The sequence below is a fragment of the Perissodus microlepis genome, chromosome 12, assembly GCF_051167445.1.
Source record: "Perissodus microlepis isolate ML-2025 ecotype Zambia chromosome 12, ASM5116744v1, whole genome shotgun sequence".
Lineage (NCBI taxonomy): Eukaryota > Metazoa > Chordata > Actinopteri > Cichliformes > Cichlidae > Perissodus > Perissodus microlepis.
The window spans coordinates 12,677,245-12,701,640 of NC_140472.1; the positions used below are offsets into that span (position 1 = coordinate 12,677,245).

General features: G+C 40.2%; 2 protein-coding genes across 2 annotated transcripts; one reads left to right on the plus strand and one right to left on the minus strand.

Moving 5' to 3' along the window:
* Positions 1–359: 359 nt before the first annotated feature.
* On the minus strand, positions 360–5,618 carry anxa1a (annexin A1a). Its single transcript, XM_084946855.1, has 12 exons — positions 5,487–5,618; positions 4,802–4,880; positions 4,022–4,112; positions 3,683–3,777; positions 3,464–3,577; positions 3,122–3,212; positions 2,931–3,010; positions 2,374–2,518; positions 2,180–2,275; positions 2,010–2,068; positions 1,033–1,155; positions 360–883 (listed from the first exon to the last, which is right to left on the minus strand). The coding sequence occupies exons 2-12, from the start codon at positions 4,859–4,861 to the stop codon at positions 824–826; spliced, it is 1,014 nt and encodes a 337-aa protein (XP_084802981.1). The 5' UTR covers positions 4,862–4,880; positions 5,487–5,618; the 3' UTR covers positions 360–823.
* A 13,245-nt stretch (positions 5,619–18,863) lies between these two features.
* On the plus strand, positions 18,864–24,379 carry kifl (kinesin family-like). The gene is made up of 18 exons (XM_084946894.1): positions 18,864–18,956; positions 19,034–19,156; positions 19,339–19,431; positions 19,582–19,642; positions 19,730–19,872; positions 20,020–20,196; positions 20,325–20,485; positions 20,644–20,756; positions 20,934–21,037; positions 21,324–21,423; positions 21,501–21,693; positions 22,215–22,395; positions 22,500–22,737; positions 23,071–23,231; positions 23,321–23,425; positions 23,518–23,615; positions 23,704–23,782; positions 23,873–24,379. The coding sequence occupies exons 1-18, from the start codon at positions 18,876–18,878 to the stop codon at positions 23,921–23,923; spliced, it is 2,262 nt and encodes a 753-aa protein (XP_084803020.1). The 5' UTR covers positions 18,864–18,875; the 3' UTR covers positions 23,924–24,379.
* The last annotated feature ends 17 nt before the right edge of the window (positions 24,380–24,396 follow it).

Consider the following 24,396-nt stretch of genomic DNA (forward strand, 5'->3'; position numbering starts at 1 on the left):
CTTCCAGACCTTGGTAAAGTGTTGATATGTCCAAATAACTTGTACTTATGTATAATTTTCATAACTAATGATAAATTAGCAGGTTTTCCCCCCCCTTTAGAAATAGCTCTAACAAATCTGGTTTATGCTGGCAAAAGTAAACTACCAGTTGTCAATCATGATCACAATCAAGTCAATAGGCCTTGGCTTTGTCCAGTTAAAGACATTGTAGAACCTTCAGCACAACTCCTTCCACCCTGGAAAAATAACAATTCAAAGACATTCACACCCATAATGTATGCATGTAAACCTTGACCACTTGTTCTCATGTCTGATATGTGTTGTATGAATTTGTAAAGAATCAAGACCACTCAGACCACTTCAGTAAAAAAAAAAAAAAAAGCTTTTATTTGCAGAACATCAAATCTCCTTCAAGAGTAATGGTAACATTAAGCTATTGGCATGTGGTGATCTGGATACATGAGCTGCACTGTGATCACATCAGCTTCTCTTTGGACTTTAGTTATAGAACCTAGTAAGTGCAAGCAAAGTCTGTCTAGAACATAGATCTTCTGGCATAATGCTATGAGAGCTGCGATGAAATAAAAAGAATTTCTCAGAAAGGAAACGGCCTATCTGCACTGCTCTGCCAACTCCAGGTTAGTATTCACTCATTGCCAATATCATCTAACTATCATGACGTCTTGCAAAGAAAGACAGTCTTGTCAGGTCTCCACAAGCACAAAAGGCACGTTATGTATTTAAGAGATAACAGGCGATTTTACACAGTTGTACACTGGCATGGATATTCTGCTGTATGAGCTTTGATCCCAGCGATAGGCTGTTAGTTTTCACCCCCACAGAGAGCGAGCAGAATCTTCTCGTAATCATCTGCGGTGTCATCCTAAATGGGGAAAAAATACAAGTAATTTTTATTTTTTTTAAATCCATAAATCTTTACATGTTTTCTTTTGACATTTTTGTACAGTCATATGCACAATCCATTCAAAACTGAACATCTGGAATGGGTTTAACTTTTAGATGTTTGCTTACCAGAATGTCCCGGTAGAGTGTTTTGCCATAATTCTTCTTGTAGTCTTCCTTGATCTGCTTCATGTCAATTTCAGAGCGGCTCACCATGATGCGGGTCAAGATAGGCTTGCGGGTACCTTTACCCTGAAGGGCAGAAAAGAGCCAGTCATGAAACATTTATATTATAACATACCATTGATTATATTATATGTGGAAAAGATAACAGAAATATGAGATTAATGGGAATTTTTAAAAGTAAAAGGTTTTAGATTTGACTATTATGTCTATTTAGCAAAGAGCTGTTTTGCTACAGAACTTCAAGAACTGGACAAATTATAGGGGATTTACTCTCTATATCTATGCAACTGACTAAATGTAAGTCAGTTTGTAACTTAAAAAAATCCACCTAGTTATCTTGTTTTGTAAAAACTGAGATCAAACATGTCAAAAGGTGCTCCAGTGGGCAAAGGAATACCCCTTTTCAGCATTATGATGCTACTATGTTCAGACATTCACCTAGTGATAAATGTATTAAATGCATGAAGACTCCTTTGTCCATGGCTCGGGTTTCTCATGCTGGGACACTTCTCCAGTTCATGGGAGCCTATTTCCGACACTGACTGAGCCGTTTATTATTTATGTGAATTAGCCGATTAGATCATTTATGTGAATTAGCCAAAGTTAGCAAATTCTGATCCAAAGCAGCCCAGCATTGTTCACCAGTGTCTAATTATCTTCTGTGAGAAGGAGGTATTTGGGGTTCAACAGCTTGACCAAGGACACGTCAATATATAGATGCAGAAACTGGGGACTGAACATCCAACCTACTAAATAGCAGACAACTGGCTCTAAAACCTGAGCCACATTGACAGCCATTCAGTTTTTTCAAATGGCAATTGGCATCATCCAAATTAAAGAGTACTTCTACATTTATCCCCTTGTGAATTATTTTCCCTGTAATATTTAGTTGTTCCTGTAGCAGCCTACATATACTGTACCTTCATGGCCAAGTAGAGTTTCTCTGCAAAGAAGGCAGTTCTGCTTCCAGCACACTTCACTGTGAATATATATATATTTTAAGTTTTAATCCAGTCCATCCAGAATATGATGATTTAATGCTAAAGTAATAGAGTTTAGAGGTTTCGTAAACAGAGGTTTATGACTTTACCAACTGCTGTGAGGCAATTCTCAATATCTCCCTTCAGTTCGAGGTCGAGGGCTTTGGCCACATCCACTTTGCTGTACTTTTTGTACCTATCAAACACTGAAATAGAATACAGATTAGGTGCTATTCCTAAGAAGGAGATGTTAAAGATAAGACTTAAAAAAATATATACTTAACGGTGCAAGAATCAAACAGACCTTGACGGAGATGAATGGCACTCCTGCTGGTTAGGATGTCGATAAAGACAGCGCAGTTCGTGCCCTTCCTGGCCTCTCCCGCCTCATACAGAGCCCTGGCATCACTGTCAACCAGCTGCTCGCAAACTCCTTCAGTCCTGGCAGCCTGTGATATGAAGAAACAGATTGATTCCATCAGCACAGCAATCAAACTAGCTCATTTAATAAATCATGGATATTTTTAAGAGTTGGCAAGTTGAAAAAGCACAGTAAGCATAAACAATGTTCTATTTAATGCCACTGAATTCACCAAGAATGCTTCACATTTCTCAAAATTTAATTAAAATGTGGCTTTCAACTTTAAAATGTGAACTGAGTTTGTAAGATATCCAAATGTGAGTACACGTGACTGTATGTGTGTGTCTAGGGAGTAAGTTTGCTTTTTATAATCAGCTCAGTGTTCCAGCTTCAGTGGGGAGTCTTATGTTGTTTCAGAACTTAGAGCATCCTGGTGCTATGACAGAATAAATGATTTTGAGATCCTGCAACAGAGCAGTAAATAAAACACACTCAAGTACCTTGCAGAGTGCAATGAGGGCCGTCCTGAAGTTTCCACTAGTGTCAGACTTGATGTCCTCTTCCAGCTCTTTCTTGTATTCTTGGCAAAGTAATCGCAAAAGTGGAATTAGTTTTCCCACTGACACTTGTGTCGTTGTTCAAATTTTAGCTTCTGGAAACTGAAGATTGTTGCTTGAACTTTGGCACAAACCTTCCTTGTAGACTTTCTTTAGGTCTAGGATCTGCCTGTTGGTTCGGGAAGCTAAAATCTCAATCAGGGTGTCCTCGTCTGTTCCCAGACCCTGAGGCAGAGATACACAGATAGAAGGATTGAGACAGAAAGACTCTGCTTCACAAAACCAGTTAAACACCTTTTAGCCACCTCCCTTTAGAAAAACAAAGGATTAATATGTTTAAGTGGGTGGATATCATCATGTGCCAACAATAAGAGATCATGGTGAAACCAGAGAAAGCATTTACACAAATGTAGTCAAGTACTTTCTAATAGCTTTTTCTGTCAATGTGCTCATCTTAGTAGTGTGTGTTTGTGTACCTTCATTGCCAGTTTTAGCTGCTGGGCATCATACTGGGCAGGAGTTTTCAACAGAGCCAACACGACTTCCTCCAGATCTCCCTTCAGAGCATTTTTCAGGGCTGTGTCCAGAGGCTATGAGGTATCAACGGATGATTAAATGTATGATCCAGAGGAAGTAATGTTTCCTGTCAGTTTTGGAACTTCTTGCTCTGATCGTGTTTGTCTAATTGTCATTACCTTGCCGTTGGCCTTCTGGTAAGCCTCTTTGATCTGCTGCCTCTGCTCGTTGCTCCTTTTGACCAGAATTTCAATAATGGTGTTCTCATCCACACCTGCACAAGCGAGTAAAACAAGCATTCCTGTCATTCTGCAGCAGTATGACTGTTCAGCATTCATTGTTTGGTGTGTGTGATCCCACAGAGAACAGAATGTAATCACATATGATGGCCAGCAGAGGGTGTTAAGATTCTTGACAAGGAAGACAAGAAAGTCTGTACTTAACACTTAGATACACATTGCAACACCAAAGCATGCTCGCACACGCTCCACAGCGTCCCTCATGCATTTCAGCTTCACCTTTTGTCTTGATGGCCTTGTCCAAGACTGCTGCATCTCCACTAGGGTTGAAATTGAGCGCTGGCTTCACCGTTCCTTCATTCTTTAAAGCCTGAAACGTGCCAGATTATTGTGTTTGGTAAATACTTGTCTGCAGTTTAGAGGAATGTACAAGGTGGGATACAGGGGTGCATTTTTCAAATGTTTTAACTACAAAAGTGTTGAAACCCAGTGACTGTATCCTTGAAATTAAGGCAGAAAAAAAAAGGAGCCCCTACTGTTCCTCCCTTATTATTTCAGATGCCAACACAAAGCTTTTAAAATGTTGGCAGATGCCCTGTTTGGACTGAAGTGAACAATAAAAGAGTCCAAACTGTTATCCTACAACTTGTGCAACTTTCTCTAAGATTACTTTAAGAAATCGGGGAAAGGAGAAGTACCATTTTGTTCTGTTTGCAGAGTTTATAAAGGGAGGAGCTCAAATTCCGGCTTCAGTGACTCATACATTCCCAAAACTCTCTCTGCTTATCATTCTCTGTGCATATAATCTTTACAGTTCAGGCCCCTTTTTACTTTAATGATGTTTCTATAATTAATCTACCACCATTTTAGTTAATTTCCTTCCTCTCTTCAACATCTAAACTCATTCATTCTTTTTATATCGACACCTCCTACGCAGCGATTTTCTACTCCGCTCTACTGCCAGATCACTTTTTCCACCCTAGCATACCACAGGAAGAGACGAAAAAAAGGAAAAACAGGGTGTTTGGCCTTAGCAACTGGAACCACAGTGTTACGTACTGAATCATCGGGCATGCCCAAGTAAACGCTCTGCTCCAAGAAGGCCTGGATGAAAGACATGGTGGGGAGTGTAGTCTGTCTGTAAGAGAGGAGGAGAAGGAGAAAGTCAGCAGTGTTTGATCCAAATATGAACATTTATCGTAGCATTTAAAATTTTGTTTCTCCTTGTGAGAAACAGTTGAGCATCTAAAAATAAAGTTTTTTGTAAATGTTGCTCAAAGTAGTGACTCTTTTGGCGATCTTCTAAGTGAAGTTCTAAAGCATTAAACTAAAAAAAAAAAAAGTGTTTTCTTTTATCTGCTGTTGGAGAGGTCAAGTGAAAGTCCAGATATCTACTCTGGATTTACAATAAGCAGTTTTCTATAATGACAAGCATCTGTAGCAAACACCCTGGCCACACCCACTCTCATCTCTGATACTGACATACATTATAATGTGGGATAGAACATATCTATTTATATCGATTGATTTTATGATAGAATTTGCTTTCTCTACGTAGTTAGGACAGCCGAGCACTTCAAGACAAACTTTAACCTCGCCTCGTAAGTTGCACCAATCAATATACCTTGCTGCAACTTTAGATCTCCTCGGGGAGAGGAGACGGAAAGCCATCAAATCTCGCTCCAAACTCAGCTGAGTTCAGAATCTACAACGCCAAAGATTTCCTGGGAGTCAAAAGACTTACCGTGTTGCCTTAAAGAGAAGAAGTTTGTCTCACTGAGTTTCCAGGGGCGTTGTAGTGACAGAAAGCGTGTATTTATACTCGAGCACAAACCACTCCTAGTGACGGGTCCAGCCCACGCCGCCCTCCGCGGCTACCATTGGGCTGAATCTCTGCTGTGTGTCCTCGGCAGCTGCAATCTTAACGCAACATCCGGATTCAGTGTAAGAGCTGGCAGCAGATCCTCCTGCAGATTTAAAACAGTCCCGTTGCTTACTTGAAAACATCTGCCGATCACGTGCCAGGTATAAACAATGTTAATAAAAATTGTGATCTCGTGGACATGTGGGACATCTGGGAGTGGTGTGTTCAGGGTTGGGTTGCTGCTTGCGGCACAGGGAGGAGAGGGCTGGGCTCTCTGGCTGGCTGGAGCAAAATAAAAAATAGAGCACATTTCATTCATAATGTTGTAAATCCAAGCCCATTATAATTATAATTTGAATCTTGGGCTGTGCGAAAACCCAGAAATACACCCTAGACAAAGTGAATCCGTGAACTAAGGTGTAGGTCTATTAGGTTATGTTGTGGTGATCCTCTGGTTGGGGGATGTTTGTTCATACTGGAGTGCAAAATTAAAACCAATGGAAGATGGACAAGAAAAGGTCAAAGCCATCAGGTGCTCAGTTTAGAAAAAAGAGAAAAGAAGAGGAGGAGAAACGAGCAAAAGATACAGATAAGCAGATGTGTCGTTGGATAATGGCAGGTCATGTATCCTGAAACAATCAGAATCAGAATCAGAATACTTTATTAATCCCTAAGGAAATTATGTGGGTTACAGTTGCTCCAAGAAGAAATTGTAAAAAATAGTAACAATAACAGACTAAACTCCAAACAATACATTATGTTACAGATTTTACAGTACTAATATATACAGATCACTCAGATCACTCAATTATAAATATCAAGGATTAACAAAGGTGATTATAAATAAATATCAAGAAAATTGACAAGAATATTACAGAGTAGAAAAGAGCGTATGGATAAAGGGTGTAACTATTGCAGTGTTGACATTGTATTAGATGGAGAGGTTGTACAGGGAGATGGCCATGGGCAGGAATGATTTCCTGTGTCGTTCAGTGGTGCTTTTTGGTAATCTCAGTCTCTCACTGAACGTGCTCCTGTTAGTAGCCAGCATGGCATGGAGTGGGTGGGAGGTATTATCCAAGATTGTCCTTATCTTGGACAACATCTGCCTCTCAGACACCACCCTAACAGAGTCCAGCTCCATCCCTACAACATTACTGGGCTTGTGGATCAGTTTATTTAGTCTGTTGCCATCTGTGACCCTCAACCTGCTGCCCCAGCATGCAACAGCATAGAGGATAGCACTGACCACAACAGAGATACACCAAGATAACACTAATTAGTAGGGATAGTGAAAACTTCTGTTTACGTTTGTTAGCCACTTGGCTATGATAGTAAACAGCAGACACTGATGTAGCTTACTGAATCTTTTGGACTGTGTTCAGCACAATATTAATTAGTCATTGTCAGTTGTTGATTTGTCCTATTCTCATTGTATGGTGAATTATGATGGCTGTTTAAGTGTTTGCATACTATGCATGCTCTCTCTCTCTTCATATATATGTTTGTGTGTGTGTGTGTGTTTCGCCAAAGGGAGTGTTCGTCCAGGGCGCCAAACAGATTAGGACCTCTACTGGTCTTACTGGTTGGTAGATCAAATATCTGTCTTTGACGTTCCTGCTGTTTTCTCTTGTCTTTGCAACAAGGTTATCCACGGTGACGTTAAACACTATGACAGCACTACTGTCATGTATTTATGTGGGAGTCCAGCATTACATTGTCTGTATGAATAACTAAGCTAACCAAGACCTCAAAATTCCTCCAAAGTCTAAGCCTTGGAGTGATGAGATAATGCGTTTCTCTGAGGTGTGTTGTGTTGTCATGACAGCAGGGCCAGGTTGTCATACTCCTTGAAGTCTGCATGTCTCAACAGAGTGTTAATGCTGTCAGTGATTACAATATTTTAACCCCGTCAGACTTTGTAATCAGACGGAACAATTGAATTCCCAGAGGCTAGTGGCGACATGCAATAAAACCTCTGTCACATATACAATATGTCCTGATATTTTCCGGTGATGAAAGACTTGTGTGATTAATTGGTTGGAGTTTCCAGACTGGAGAAAAAGGGTCAGTTTGATATCCAGGGTTAGGGTTGCGAATGTGGAGAAATAAAGGGAAACAGCAGGCAAAGCTGCATTTTCATTAAAGTGGTATCACGGGTGGATTTACCTCTAAGGAAGGTGTGTTAAACAGATGCTCAAGCTGTGGGCCAAATGTTCCAAATGAGTTTCTCAGTCTAAGAAAGAAAAAAAAAGGAAACTAACAGAGACCCTCAGCCAAGGACAAAAGGACAGCAGTAGCAGCTGCAACTGATATGATTTTATTACAAAATAAATTCTATTAGCAAGAATTTCTGATTTTGTCTTCATTCTCTTCTTATTTTCTGTAGGTGGTGTGTTTCAGTTTTATTAACTTTATTTGGGAAAGTGTAGGTTTCCAAGAAAAGAAAGAGAAAAACAGAGCCCAAGTGAAGTGTGTGTGTGTGTGTGTAAACTATATATGTGTCTGTTAGTATGAGGAAGCATCCAGTTACAATCTCTATCTCACACACGGGAAACCTGAGGACTGTTTATGGCATCTTTTTACCCTCTGGCTGTGCAGAGTTTAAGCTGGTACCCGGTGAAACTCCATCTCTGCAGGTTTAATATTTAAAGACTGTTTAGAGTTTGGTTCCCATAAGAGATCAGGATCATCTCGTTCTCCTGATCAGCACAGCAGCACCCTGGCCTGAATCACATCGAAGGGATCTGAGCTGCTCTGACAACCAGGTAGTTCTGCTTTTTTCTCTCTCTTTTTTACTTTTTTGTATTTAAATATACATTCATTTGCATATTTTTACAGTTTAGTGGATGCTGTTATAGTAAATTTGCACAAGTTTAGTAAAGGAAGCTGAAGATTTGTCCTGATGCGGCACAGTGAAATGAGAGAATCTGAAAATAAAAATAGGTCCACAATGAAAGTTTGGGATTTTCAGTTTTTCCTGTTCTGAAGCTTGCAGCTTATAGTAGCTTGGAGTGGCTGACTGAAGGATTACACTCCTTGAGTGAAGCTGCTGAGTGGGCATTTAGACATCTGCACATAGTTTGAGGGCGCGATTGAAAGTTCAAGATATAGATTAAAATATTTGAGGATTTTCAGTTTATAAGTTCATTTTTTTTAGCTTTCAAAATTCAACATGATTTTTCCTTTTTGTGTGTTTCAGGCGGGTCCACTCTCATGTGTCAACTTAACAGAGATCAACCTAAAGAATACACTGAAAAAGGGATTGTCCATCTCTTAGATTTATGTAAGCATCTTGCGTGTATTTAACACAATTGCCTCATGCTTTAATGTTAAGTGTAACTATATAGTGTAGAAACTACATGATATGCAGAGAGGGTAGATTAAATTGTTCATATCATGTTTGAGTGAAGTAAGTCAATAATATATCAATGTTAAATCTCGCGACACTGCGTGGGATTTCAGCCTCATGCGCTTTGGATCGTGGTGTGAGGAAGGCATCCATCTCAGTCAAGTCGAGCAGCCGCCTCTACCTTTTTCGGTATACCGAAAAATATAAATTGGGTGGTTGTTAAATTAAAAAAGGCTACCTTGTAATTTGAACACAAAAATTTCATGTTTTGAGCCAACCATCCCTTTAACGTTAACTAGTAATGACTTCATGAACTTCTTCACAAATAAAGTTCTTATCATTAGAGAAAAAAATGCCAATAATCATCCCACAGATGTAATATCATCTACAGCTACTCTTAGTACCATTGATGTTAAGTTAGACTCTTTTTCTCCAACTAATCTTTCTGAGTTAACTTCAATAATTACTTCCTCCAAACCATCAACGTGTCTTTTAGACCCCATTCCTACAAAACTGCTCAAAGAAGTCCTGCCATTAATTAATTATTCGATCTTAAATATGATCAACTCATCTCTAATAATCGGCTATGTACCACAGGCCTTCAAGGTGGCTGTAGTTAAACCTTTACTCAAAAAGCATCTCTAGACCCAGCAGTCTTAGCTAATTATAGGCCAATCTCCAACCTTCCTTTCATATCAAAAATCCTTGAAAGAGTAGTTGTCAAACAGCTAACAGATCATCTGCAGAGGAATGGCTTATTTGAAGAGTTTCAGTCTGGTTTCAGAGCTCATCACAGCACAGAAACAGCTTTAGTGAAGGTTACAAATGATCTTCTTATGGCCTCTGACAGTGGACTCATCTCTGTGCTTGTCCTGCTAGACCTCAGTGCAGCGTTCGGTACTCGGTTCGGTTGACCATAATATCCTATTAGAGCGATTAGAACATGCTGTAGGTATTACAGGTACTGCACTGCAGTGGTTTCTATCATATCTATCTAATAGACTCCAATTTGTACATGTAAATGGAGAGTCCTCTTCACACACTGAGGTTAATTATGGAGTTCCACAGGGTTCGGTGCTAGGACCAATTCTGTTTACACTATACATGCTTCACCTAGGCAGCATCATTAGAAGACATAGCATAAATTTTCACTGCTATGCAGATGACACCCAGCTCTATCTATCCATGAAGCCAGGTAACACACACCAAGTAGTTAAACTGCAGGAATGTCTTAAAGACATAAAGACCTGGATGGCTGCTAACTTTCTGATTCTTAATTCAGATAAAACTGAGGTTATTGTACTCGGCCCTGAAAATCTTAGAAATATGGTATCTAACCAGATTCATACTCTGGATGGCATTACCTTGGCCTCCAGTAACACTGTGAGGAACCTTGGAGTCATTTTTGACCAGGACATGTCCTTCAACGCACATATTAAACAAATATGTAAGACTGCTTTCTTCCATTTGCGCAACATCTCTAAAGTTAGAAATATCCTGTCTCAGAGTGACGCTGAAAAACTAGTTCATGCATTTATTACTTCCAGGCTGGACTACTGTAATTCATTAGTATCAGGATGTCCTAAAAACTCGCTGAAAAGCCTTCAGCTAATCCAAAATGCTGCAGCAAGAGTACTGACAGGGACTAGAAAGAGAGAGCATGTTTCTCCTGTTTTGGCTTCCCTTCATTGGCTTCCTGTTAAATCCAGAATTGAATTCAAAATCCTGCTCCTCACATACAAGGTCTTAAATAATCAGGCCCCATCTTATCTTAATGACCTTGTAGTACCATATCACCCTATTAGAGCACTTCGCTCTCGCTCTGCAGAACTACTTGTTGTTCCTAGAGTATTTAAAAGTAGAATGGGAGGGAGAGCCTTCAGTTTTCAGGCCCCTCTTCTGTGGAACCAGCTTCCAGTTTGGATTCGGGAAACAGACCTCTCTGCATTAATCATATCTGTTATTAACCTCTGTCTCTCTTCCACAGCATGTCTTTATCCTGTTTTCCTTCTCTCACCCCAACCTGTCGCAGCAGATGGCCGCCCCTCCCTGAGCCTGGTTCTGCCGGAGGTTTCTTCCTGTTAAAAGGGAGTTTTTCCTTCCCACTGTCGCCAAAGTGCTTGCTCATAGGGGGTCATATGATTGTTGGGTTTTTCTCTGTATCTATGAAGCGCCTTGAGGTGACTTTTGTTGTGATTTGGTGCTATATAAATATAATTGAATTGAATTGAATTGAATTGAATTGAATTGAATTGAATTGAATTGAATTGAATTGAATTGAATTGAATTGAATGTTTCTGCCTTGAACGTAATTAAATCATGTAGGATATGTATGAAATTCAACAACTTCATTTGTTCTTGTTGAGATGACATGTTACAATCTAGTAAGAGTGGTTAGTTGCTGGACTCATGAAATTCACAAGATCGCACGAGATTTCAAACTGCAGGAAAATCACTGGAGTCATAAGAGGCAGACAACTACACACACACCACGTGTATGCTACTGCTATTTATTGTGGTGTAACCTGTCAAGGACAAAAACGAACAGAAAATTCTGCATCAAGCCTTGAAATCATAGCTTTCCTACTGTTGTTAAGCCTGGATCGGTGGCGTGGTGGTTAGTGCTGTTCCTTCACAGCAAGGTCTTAAGTTCAAATCCACAATCTCGCTAGTGGTTTCTCTCTGGGTGTTCTGGTTTCCTCCCAGAGTTAAAAGTCATGCAGTCATTAGAGTTAGGCTAGATTAATTGGTGATTCTACATTACCTGTGAATGTGAGTGCAAATGGTTGTTTGTCTCTATGTGATAGACTGGTGAGCTGTCCAGGGTGTACCCTACCACTTCAGGGTTATGCCCCTGCAACCCAGCTAAAGATAGGAGGATGGTAGTTGTTGTAAATCCATCAAATTTTTATGTTAACCAGACTCTAGACTTTGTTGAACATTATGTAATATGAAGACAACATGTAGTATTTAAGTGACCAAGTAGTACTGGGGTAAAAGTTATTGAATAGTGTTGAAATAAAATGACAAAATTGTGAAGGATTAATATATTCCAAGAGCTCAACTTACTTCATCTAAACATGTTTCAATTATGCTTTATCAACACAAAATGCACAGGTTTATTGAATATGAATAAGTTGTGTTGATTTAACTCAGTTGTTTAAGTTTCTGCCAAAGCAAAACAGTTGTGTGCAACCAATGTAAATCCAACATGGCCTTTTTTTCCCCAGTGTAGCAGTGACCTGCACCACAATGTACGTGAACTCTCCCGGAGCTGAGAGTGGATCCTATTCACTGACCTTCCTGGGAAAGAAAGTAGGAAGACATCGATCTGTAGCTCCTGCAGGCAAGCAATGTGAGTTTAAAAACAAAGTCCCATTACTAATGGCTTTTATTTGTATGCATGGTGAAAACAGCATACTTGTTTTTTTTGTTGTTGTTGTATCTAATATCACATAAGAATAGAGCTGACAGAGGGTATTGGGGGCAGACAGATGAAGTTGGACATGGGTTAAATATTTCAGCTGCTTGGCTGCCTCCTTTGTAAAGCATTGAAGCAGTCAGTGCATTTAAAAAAAACAGAACACATTGTTCCTAAAAGAACCTGGTTGAAAATCTAGATATGAGAACCTGTGGAACCAGATCGAAGCACATGCAAGCACACATACTCACTGACAAGTACACAGCCTGACATGGCAGTTGCATTAATAACTGGTAGCCACTACATCTGAATAGAAATTACACCAGGTGTGTTTTTCGCAATTATTTTTTATGTGCAATTGAATTCTCATGGGTTTAAAGGTCTTTATATCCCATGAAGATGTTATCAGTACCTTAAAGCTGTGTGTCCTCATGCTGCACCTCCTTTTTGTTCTTTCACCTTTTCTCTGTCTACAACCATCAAAAGTCTATCCAAAGTAATGGCAGTGGAGGGAAGGATCATACCTCATCTTTTCATTTCACTGTCTGTATTTATAGTTCATATGTAATATGTTTCTCTCAGTTGCCTGGGAGACGACTTTCAGGTCTGCTTGCCCCGAGGACCGTGTGGTGTCCTCGAGGGTTGCTAAAGTCCCTGTGGCAGCGCAGACGCTGGAAGAGCTACCAGGCAGTGTACCAGAGCTTCAAGATGAAAGGCCATGCCCGATTATTCACAACACACAGCTTGACCAGTATGAGAAAACCACAGCAGGTCAGACCAGCTGAATTTCAGTTTTGCCCTGTTTTCTGCCTTTTACCGCTGGGCTCTTCTATAGCCTGCTTTTAGACTCATTCAACTGGATAGCTGTGTTTGTATTCCAGTAACTTTCTCTCCAATTCCTGACATAATTTCTGTTTCTCTGCTGAAAGGTGTTTCTGTGAGGAAAGTTACAACATGACAACACACCCACATTCCTGTACGAGGAACAAAAGAGGGGAGAGGGTGGGATGGGTTTGGCATGACACGGAGAATGATGCAGCTGTCAAACAGGGCCAACTTGTGGAATATTTTTGATTAGGCTGTGAGTGGCAAAGCTTCGAACTGAGAGAGAAAGTAAGCCAGAACTAACTTTTTAGTTAACTAGAACATATTAATTGTGTTATAATCTACTTTTTGATTGCAGCCTTCAGAAATGTAAATAGACATTAAACTGAATACCATGAATCACTCAACATAAAAATGTAAGACATGTTTGAAATCTTAGAAATAAAATGGAAATGTTTCCAAGTGATTTATGTGTTTTCTTTTTCCCAAGAGTCCTTCCATGTAAGTGCAATAAAATGATCATAAATGCGTTATAAAAAAGAGGCGCCATGAGAGTACAAACCTCAACCAGGTTAGCTCACTCTGAGCAGTATTTACTTGTAGGAGAATAGTATTGTATGGGTGGACGCTCCCTTAGAGTAGAGTCACTACTCCTCCACTCGGCTGGCCTGGGAATGCCTTGCTGTTCCCTGGGATAAGCTGGAGGAGGTGGCTGGAGAACGGGAGGCCTTCAGTTTTTTTCTATCTAGGCAGCTCATTCTCTTGACAATACTTTGTGTAAAGATAGTTAACATGTTGGGCCCAACTTGAAAAAATGGCAGATGTGAAATGCAAAAGTGAGGTCAGAGGTCAAATGTCACATGATATTTGGATACCAGCTGAAATGTGACAGTAAGAATCCCCATATATCAGTATCATAATCTGAATGCTCCCAATGCAGTAGAATTTTAAGCATTCAAGAAAAAGATAAAAGACATTTTATTGAGGTTTAACCTTATTTGACCTTGAAGAAAAGGTCAAAGGTCCAAAGTAATGTTATATTAAGAATCCCCATATATTATTCCATAAATGCATATATGCTGTCAATGCAAACAATGACAGAAAGAAACATTTTTAAATGCTCTTTATGGCATTACTGTATTATCACTTTGACCTTGAGATCAATGCATTGTGCTTGAACGAGAGGTCAGAGTTCGAATGTGACATAATATTTTAAACCTTTCTATGCTACCTTTTATATATATGTTGACAGTACATGGGCCAGCACAAGGCCAGTTGCAGACACACCGGTGGTCCTGTGCTGGCCCATGTGTGGATTACCTCTGGCAAACCTGATCTGGGCCACCAAACGGCCTTCATTCTTTGCGGTATGTGGGCCATGTGTAAGTTGTGTGCAGCCATGAGCTGCAAGCCATGTAATCAAGCCATGTAATAACAACATGTGCCGGAACATAATAGTGCAAAAGTAACAGGACAAAACTCCGTTCAGACAGTGCCTGATGCTTTTATATGCTCCCAGATTACTCAGTGTGTTTTATACAACATGCCACATTTACACACTTTCTCTAAAATGAGTGCTTCCTAACTACATTCATACACATTCACACTCTTGACATGCAGACTGGAGGAACCAGGGATCCAACCACTAACCTTCCGATCAGTAGGTGACCTGCGCTACCGCCTGAGCTACAACCACCTACGGGCAAAGACGAGTAAACCGTCACTAGGTTTTGGATAAAGTATACACTCACAAACCTGTCAAATCTGCATTTGAAACGTTGGCTACCATAGCAGTATAGCATTGCAACATGGCATTTGGGTCTTCTAACTAAAATAGGAAAATAGGAACATAAATAGTGGCATCATTGCCAGACCTGGCCCACATCTGGTTGACATACACTCTGCCACGACAGTGGTCAGAAGTGCCAGCTTGATGCTGGATCCAGGGAAGACCTGTTTTCTATGAGCCCGGGCCACTTAAACCAAACCACAATCGAGCCAGATATGGCATGCCATCACATCGACAGTGCCATCTCTGGCAGGCCTGGCCCATATCTGGGTGACATAAATCTTATCATGCCAGAAGTCAGCCAGCAGTGCCAGCTTGATACCAGATATGGGCCAGACCTGCTTGCTATGTGGGTCTACAAGCAAGCTGGGTAAAAAAAAAAAGTAGACAAGCAAACAATGAAAGTATTTCACAAGCTTCCACCTGTAAAGTATCATGACTATTTAATTCTATATATACATACAATACCAGTCAAAAATCTGGACACACCTTGTCATTGAATGTTTTTTCTTTATTTTTTTACTACTTTGTAAATTGTATATACTAACTATAGACATCAAATATATGAAGCAAGATCTATGAAACTACGTCGGAAAGAAATCTGATTAATAACTCTAAATATGTTTTAAATTTTATATTTTTGAAAGTCACCACTCTTTGCTTTGCTGACAGCTCTGCAAACCCTTGTGAGCTTCATGATGTAGTCACCTGAAATGGTTTTCACTTCACAGGTGTGCCTTGTCAGGGTTCATTTGTGGAAATTCTTGCCCTCTTAATTTCGGCTGGGAGATCAGTTGTGTAGTGCAGAAGTCAGGTTGGTACACACCTGACAGCCCTATTTGACAACTCTTAGAATTCATATAATAACAAGAACCAATCAGCTAAGTATAGAGAAACGACAGTCCATCATTACTTTAAGAACTGAAGGTCGGTCAGTCTGGAAAATTGCTAAAACTTTGAATGTGTCCCCATTGCAGTTGCAAAAACTATCAAGGGCTACAACAAAACTGGCTCACACAAGGACTGCCCCAAAAAAGGAAGACCAAGGGTCACCTCTTCTGCTGAAGATAAATTCATCCGAGTTACCAGTCTCAGAAATTGCAAAACATCTCTACATCAACTGTTCAGACGAGACTGTGTGAATGAGGCCTTTATGGTCAAATAGCTGCTAAGAAACCACTACTAAGGAAAAGTGTCCTGCCATGTCTTTGTGCGAGGCAGAAAAGGTGAATGGATAGTCTCTGGTTCCCACCATGAAGCATGGAGGAGGAGGTGTGATAGTGTGGTGGTGATTTGCTGGTGACACTGTTGGGGATTTATTCAAAATTGAAGGCACACTGAACCAGCATGGCTACCACTGCATCCTGCAGAAGTTTGCATTTAGTTGGATCATCAATTATTTTTCAGCAGGACAAAGACCCCAAACACACCTCCAGGCAGTGTAAGGCCTATTTGACCAAGAAGGAGAGTGATGGAGTGCTGCACCAGATGGCTTGGCCTCCACAGTCCCCTGACCTAAACCCAGTGGAGATGGTTTGGGATGAAATGGACCACAGAGTGAATATAAAACTTGTTTTGGGTTATTTCACATGCTTTTATTTACTACATATTTCCATATGTGTTCATTCATAGTTTTGTACCTTCAGTGAGAAACGTAACATAGGGAGTCATGAAAATAAAGTAAAACCATTAAATGAGAAGGTGTATCCAAAGAAAATTGTATATATAAATATATAAATTATATAAATATAATTAGATAGTTGGGTGAAAATTTACAATTTTCTTCACTTAAGCGACTTAAAAAATAGGGAAACTGTTTATGTTTACACAGGGATTACAAAAAAAAGCTTCCAATAGACAATATGTGCTTACAGAACCTGTGCCTTCTGCTTTTTCATATCTATTCAGTTTTGATTGCAACTCTCCAAAAACATGTGCTTAACTGTTCAAGCTGTTGCTTATCCCCAAACTCTTTGGATGAAGAGGTGGGCCGCGTTCAGGCGCTGGATCACTGCCAGCCGAAGGAAACACAATGGACAAGAGGTCAACCAAGGTGCTGTAAAAAAAAAAAGAAAAAGAAAAGAAAAGTGCGCTACCTACAATATCCTACAAAGGATATTGTATGAGAGGAAATGGGGGTTATAGTGTGTGTGTGTTTCCCCTGCAGTATGGGTGTTCAGTTTCTGCTTACACAGTAATTGCGTTGAAGTAAAAGTAAAAAATGCAACAATGTAAAACAGTCTGTGACAAATCACGAAAAAATAAAAAATACTTAAAGTAGCAATAATAAAAGTGCTGGTGACGGTGACCGTGTTTTATAGTGCACAACATTATTAAATTTCTAAAGCATCAGTGTTAAAGCAGCATCTCACTGTTGCATTTGGATGAGGAGTAGCTAGGTTTAATAAATCCCAAACTAAGGCCAGCAAACCTCAAAAGCTAAATCATATCTGATATGCTGAGACAGGAATAATAATAAAAAAAAAAAACAGCTAAGTACAAAAAAACCAGAAATACATGCGAAAAATACAAAAAACACTTTCATTTTAAGGAATCAAAGGACAAAATGGTTGGGAACCACAGATTCAGAGCAAAAACATATACTGAAATGTTAATTTAATAGTACTTTAAATTTGCAATTTAGTTTCTTTCTCTGCTGTGAGACGAGTGTGACAGTGGGTGTGGTGGAGTGTGGAAAAGTTACTTTTTATTATTGTTCGTTTTAATACAGGGAGGAGTATGAATTGTGAATCTTGCGACACACCCCTGCATTCATGTCCTAGCTTGATTTGTAATTCATTCTCTAGGCAGACCTTAAATTGACTATCTATAGAATATACATAAATGGACAAACAGAGCACAAGTTAACATAGGACTACAAGCAGATTATTCATGGCTGCATTGTTGATCCCTTTTTAGAAACTGTTTCAGTGAAGTTTTATGTGCCACATGCTGATTACCCAACATGAACTGGCAGACAGGTAGAGCAATGCAGTCTATCTAGTTTGTGCGTTTGCTTTTACAAGCTTAGTCATCATTTTAACATGATTTCCAAGTATACTTTGAGAACTTTACCTGTGTACAGATTTAAAATCATGCTCCTTGTGCATGGCACTAGAGAGATAGGTTTGCTACTAATTATCACTTTAACTAAGCCCCATTCTCTGTAATAAACAGTCATTTGCAGCGTGCTCTTTCTGCAGGCTCATCAGAATCTCAGCTGCCAGGCAGGAGTGATGCAGATCAAGTTGAGCAGTCACCAGGTGGCAAGATCTACATCCCCTATGAGTCTGCTGAACTCTGCATTGCTCAGGTAAAACAATGAGGATCATCACAGGACAGTCGTGCAGACCAGTGGAGTTTTATTTAAAGTAGAACCAGTTTTACACTAGTGGAGGTATCACGGATTAATGTGTTAGAGAGACAGCTCAGGTTGGATGATTCAGGGACAAAGTAAGAAGGGATATAATTAGTTTCTTTGAACTTGCAGATGGAAACAGATGACCTGCTTGGGCAACTCCAAAGTGAAATAGAAAAAAGAAGAAGAAAAACAAAAAATTAACATCCTAATCTCAATCAGCCTGTGATGCATGTTAGCATGGTCAAAGCAGACAAAGTAGCTTATTCTTCTTTCTCAGTGGTTGATAAATATTTCTTCAGACCTTTTACTTAGTGCTTTGCCTGGTTGCAGGCATGCAAACACACAATGAAGACACTGTCAGACACTGTTGTTTTGCTCTCATTCACACTCACATGGCTGCCTTGATTGTGCCACTGTTGCCCTCGAAGGCATTTGATCAGGATCATGATACCAGGATGCATTTTTGTGTCTATCTGATATCTGTTAGTGACTGTGCGCTGTAAAAACAGATAGCCAAGGACATGGAAAGCATGAGTAAAAGGCATCTGGAAATGGTCCAGGAGCTGGAAGAGAACTTCCAGATGACAATGCGGGAGAACCAGGTGATGATGTGCGTGAGTGTCTGTGTGAGGGAATCTACTAAAACAAAACAGTACTGACAAGGGTCCTCTCTCATCAGGATTGTACCGTGCAGAAGATCAGATCTCACTATCAGAACAAGTTAAACACTCTGCGAAAAATCCTGGACGTCTACCAGGAGAAGGTGGAGAAGAAAAAAGCAGACTGGGAGGCTAAAGTTGAGGTCGGAGTCCTTCTCCTATTTGCCGTACATGAACACCTCTATTGTTTTAATCTTGCTCATTTTACTGCAAATTTGTTGTGGTACATTTCTACATTTCCAGTTCATATTCCTTGTAATCCACATCTGAAATATTGAGTGGCCGGATGCATATTTACATGCATTCGTGTTCCTGTTTCCTGCAGAGCCTGAAAGCTCAAAATGAGCTGTTGCTGAAGGAGCAGAGAGCTGAGAGGAAGAGGAGCGTGGAAGAGGCCCTGCAGTGGCACAGAGAAAAGGTTGCATAGCAGTCTGGCAGACTTCATGGGCTCTTACATCAATCATCGATCTTCTGAATGAGAGCACACTCTTGTGGCTATATTTGAGAAGAACATTGAGTCTATTTTAACAATATAATCACATAGATTTTCTTCTTTTCTTTCAATTAGAGCAAAATGCTGGAACTGTTCTCCAACAGGCTGGATGCCCTGCACAGTCAGCAGGCCTCCAGTGAGTTTATCTGCCATGATGTTAAAGTCTGTGAAACACCAAATGTTTGTGCCTAACAAATTATTCATACCATTTTGCCTTAAGCAGCATTGCAGGAGCTACAGATGGCCCGACAAGAGATAGGAAAAGTCCAAGAAATGTTGGTGGTCTCCACACAGGAGCAGCAGGAAACCACAGGGGAAGGTGAAAACCTGGAGATTGAAGGACTGTCAGCACAGCAACAAACAAGGGTGGGTTTGAATTTGTTGTTGTGACAGCTTGTTTCTCAAATAAAGGATAAAGCATGAAAAAGACAATAAGAAGAAAAGTTTAGAGTGTTGCTTTTTCTGTTTTGTTTTGATTTATGTTTGGTGGACTAACCCACTTTTTTAATGAAGGACTGCAGTGATTCTGATCAACCACTGGAGGGCGCTAAAGCTCGTCTAGAGGAACTAAAGGAGAGCCTGTACCAGAGGGAGAGGGAGATCACTGAACTGCTGGAGGCAGAGAGAAGCCCCATTCCTCCGGTGCCTCAGCCACCCTGTGGCGTTCTGCTTTCCCTCGTCATACACAAGGTGCTGCTCACACATTAGTTAATATTAAACTATGTGGAAAATCAACTGCCAGCAACAAAATCAAAGAAAAATCATCTCTTTTCCTCCCCAATTTATTTAGGCTGTTGCATCAATTTCTCTTTCTTTAGGCTCATGAAATCTGCAGTGCAGTGCCTGAAACCAGAGCCCTCTTAGACCAGATGATTGAGGACAATCGGATTGCTCTGGCCTCAGCCAGAAACAAACTGGACCGACTCAAGAATGTTCAAGAAGAAAGCAATGACAGAGAGGATGCCACTGACCAGGAGGGGTTAGAAATTGAAAAAACAAACAAACAAACAAACAAACAAACAAAAAGAAAGAAAGAAAGGGGAAATTTTTTTTCTTAATGGTTGTAATAACTGCTTAATTTCAAAATATCAGGTTAAGTTACACACTTTACTTTAAAGGTTTTCTTATATTTCACAGGTCAGAGAAATACAAGTCAAATCTGTCTCTATTGCAAGAAACAGTGAGGGAAATTGAGGTCTGTCAAATCGCTTTAGGCTGCATTAAAAATGGAGAGAGCCCTGTGATGAATGGTAAATACATCTTATATTTCCTGAATATGTTGGCTCCAGTAATAGTAAATGAATTCATATAGTCACATCACATACATTCTTCACTTCTTTTATATAACAAAAATGTACATCTTATTGTCATAATATATTAGTAACAGTCTTTTACATATCACTCTTGTATTTTCCATCTCCACTCAGACTGTGCAGTTTCAGAACTGGAGGATATCCTGGGTCAGGAGGCAAGCCAAACCACGGGTGGAGTTAAGAGTGCCGGTCAGCAGCTTCTATTGCTGCAGGATCAGGTTAGTTTTTTACCACATCAGGTCAGATCTGTCCACCCAAACACTACAGAAACCACAGACAGAGGCATTAATCTGTCCACAGTGAGCTTTTACAGATACATGCTGCTCATTAGGTATCACTTATATTATAAATCAACAGTCCAACAGGTTACCAAAGCAGCCCCATTGTTATTCTAAACATTGATTATAGAATATTTTAGCACAAAGTGCTGTAAATACTTGATTTTATGTAATGCATTCCTCACTATGATAACTCTTCCCTTATCATCATGTTTTTTTTTTCAAGCTGAAGCAAGAAAAAGAAGAGAAAAAGAAAATAATTGAGAACTACACTTCAGAAAGGACCCTGAGGAAAAAATATTACAATATGGTTGAAGATATGAAAGGTATGCATGTGTGTCTGTACTGCATGTAGCGCATTTTAGTTTCGACCTAAACTAAAAAGAGAAACATGTTTCTTCAGGTAAAATTAGAGTGTTTTGTCGGATTCGCCCTGTGAGCCGAGCCGAAGCTGCGCAGGGTGGCGCTATCGTTGTGGAGAAAATAGATGAATACTCTGTCACCGTAGAAACCCCTCGTGGACCAAGGGAGTTTCAGTTTGACAAGGTGTTCAGTGCTGAAGCCTCTCAGGAAGACTTGTTTCATGACACCAGCAGGTAAGGGGCCCGGCCCCGTTTATTCAGTGTGACATAACAGACACAGGGAGTCCCAGATTTGTATAATAGCAACCTCTGTGAATCTAAAAAGTAGCTTCTACTATTTTAAGGTACCAGCTCAGCCTAACCAAAGCTACAGTTACCTAACATGTGCTGCATGGAGGCACTCAAGCTTGGGTTAAATTGGGATTTGTGATGAGTGGGAGCTCTTATGCATTAGACAAAATAAAATTCCTTCATTGCCAGTACACATACGACAGCTGATGCTGCATTCGCTCATGCTGCTGTGCCACCTCTGTAGACTGTTTCGCTCAGTTTGGGATTCTGCTGCTGTGTAATGTTATGGCTGTTTAGTAGCGTTGAAAGGGAGCAAATTATGTTCAAAAACAGATTTCAAGAGTTGATGGAAAAGTAGAAACGGCGAGACCCAATTTATGATACCTCTTACTCCTGAGGTAACTTAACATCAAGCCTTCCATATATTTTCATGCTTTCAGTTGAAGAAAATGTTTTTCCCATAGGCTGATCCAGTTAGCTATCGACGGTTACAACGTTTGTGTCTTTGCATATGGCCAGACGGGCTCAGGGAAGACCTTCACTATGGTTGGGGACAAGGAACAGAAGAATCCCGGGATCATCCCGAGAGCTTTCAATGCCATGTTTGATATCATGCGCGAGAACAGCTCTAAATTCAGTTTCAAGGTAGCAGACATTATTTCACCAGCATATAAACAAACCATGTTTGGGAGAGAAAAGACGTTGCTTCCCTTTGTTCCTCTCTTCCTGGTTACTGTGCTTCCTTTTAGGTTTCAGCCTATATGCTGGAGCTCTACAATGACAGGCTGCAGGACCTCTTTGCGAGCCAGGCTGGTGAGGCCCACGTACACACTCAATCCCATGGCCAGGCCAGGCGGGTGGAGATCAAGAGGAACAGAAAGGGAGTTGTGTTCGCCCAAGGAGCAGAGACAAAAGAGGCTTCCAGTGCCCAGGAGCTCTACGCGCTGTTCCAGCAGGCCTGCGCAAACCGACACATCTCTGCCACCAGTGAGCTCTCGATGCCGTGCAAAAGCCTCAAATAGGGTCCTGCTACTTGGTTTGGATTAATCGTGTTAGTTACAGTTATAGCAGTGGGGTGGCATTTAGGTACATCATTACAGATCTGGAAAGCAGCAGAGCAACAATATGCTGATGCTAAACCTTTTATACATATATATATATATATATATATATATATATATATATAGAGAGAGAGAGAGAGAGAGAGAATCTGAGGACTGATTATTAATCAACATCTTCTGAAGTCGCACTTCTTAAAATACCAGAAATATATAAAAATCCATCTTTCTTTGTCCTGTTGTATTTTTGTCATTTTTAAAGAGATGAACGTGGAGAGTTCCCGCTCTCATCTTATTGTTGGCATCATGGTGGAGAGCAGGAATCTGACAAATGGGAGTGTAAGCAGTGGGAAGCTGAGCCTTGTAGACCTGGCAGGCAGTGAGCGAGCAGCCAAAACAGGTGCCAAGGACCACCAGCTGAAGGTCTGCTCCTATCTTGTTTCATGGGTCAGTGAGTGGTTGAAAGATTTGTCATGACTTCTTTAAATTCTTCCATGTTCTCCTCTGTGCAGGAGGCAAACTCCATTAACAAGTCTTTGAGTGCACTGGGTGATGTGATCTCAGCTTTATCTGCTGAACTACCCCATGTGCCATACAGGAATAGCAAGCTAACACAGGTAATAAATTAAAAAGGCAGTATTCTAGTTTTTCAATTCTGAACTCCAACGTAGACAAGCAGTTCAACCAAAATGTGTTTCATCTCTCTCAGGTGATGCAAGACTCTTTGGGTGGAAATGCTAAAACTCTGATGATCGTCAACACCTCTCCTACAGAATACAATCTTGACGAGACGCTCACATCTCTTATGTAACAGAGAGAGAAAAAACAGTGTTTTATTGTATTTTAGCACTAAAAAACTCAACAGAATAACACTTGAACTCTCTGAACTTTGCAGTTATGCAACAAGAGTGAAGGCCATAACCAACAACGCTCAGAGAAATGTGGAAAGCAAAGAGATTGCCCAGCTGAAAGAGGTGCATGCCACTTTCACAGCCAGCTATTCAAATATGTACATTTCTATTTAGAATTAAACCATAAAATAATGTGAATGTATTTTTTTCCAGGTGATCATGAAACTGAGATCTGGGCAGAGCATGGAAGAGGAAGATGTTTGAACCGTTCTGCGTCGCAATAGTGAATAAAGTTATGAGTAAAGATTGTTAGATATGTTCACATATTAATTTAGCCATAATTAGTTGGACAGACATCACAGTGCAATTATTGACAGTTGCTGTGAGGATTGCGTGTGGTTTCTTAATGAATGTATAGAAACGGGCCCCCACAATAAAAGGCGCCATGTGTAAATGACGATGTGAATAGAAATCAGTAGGTCATTCAGTTTGCACGTGTTTGTGTGTGGCCAGTGAGTTCAGTGGCTGTGAATAGACATGCAATAGCACGCAATGTTACACTGTTGTTGACAAGAGTTATACCGATGAGTTTGTAAAATTAAAGCTTTAGTTCAAAGGTCAGGGGAATTGTAGGAAAGATTAAAATCTGTTAATGTATCAAAGAAAATTTGTCCACTTGTACACAAAAATCTATGGAATATAAAAATACGGCACTGTGACACAGATCTCATGACGAA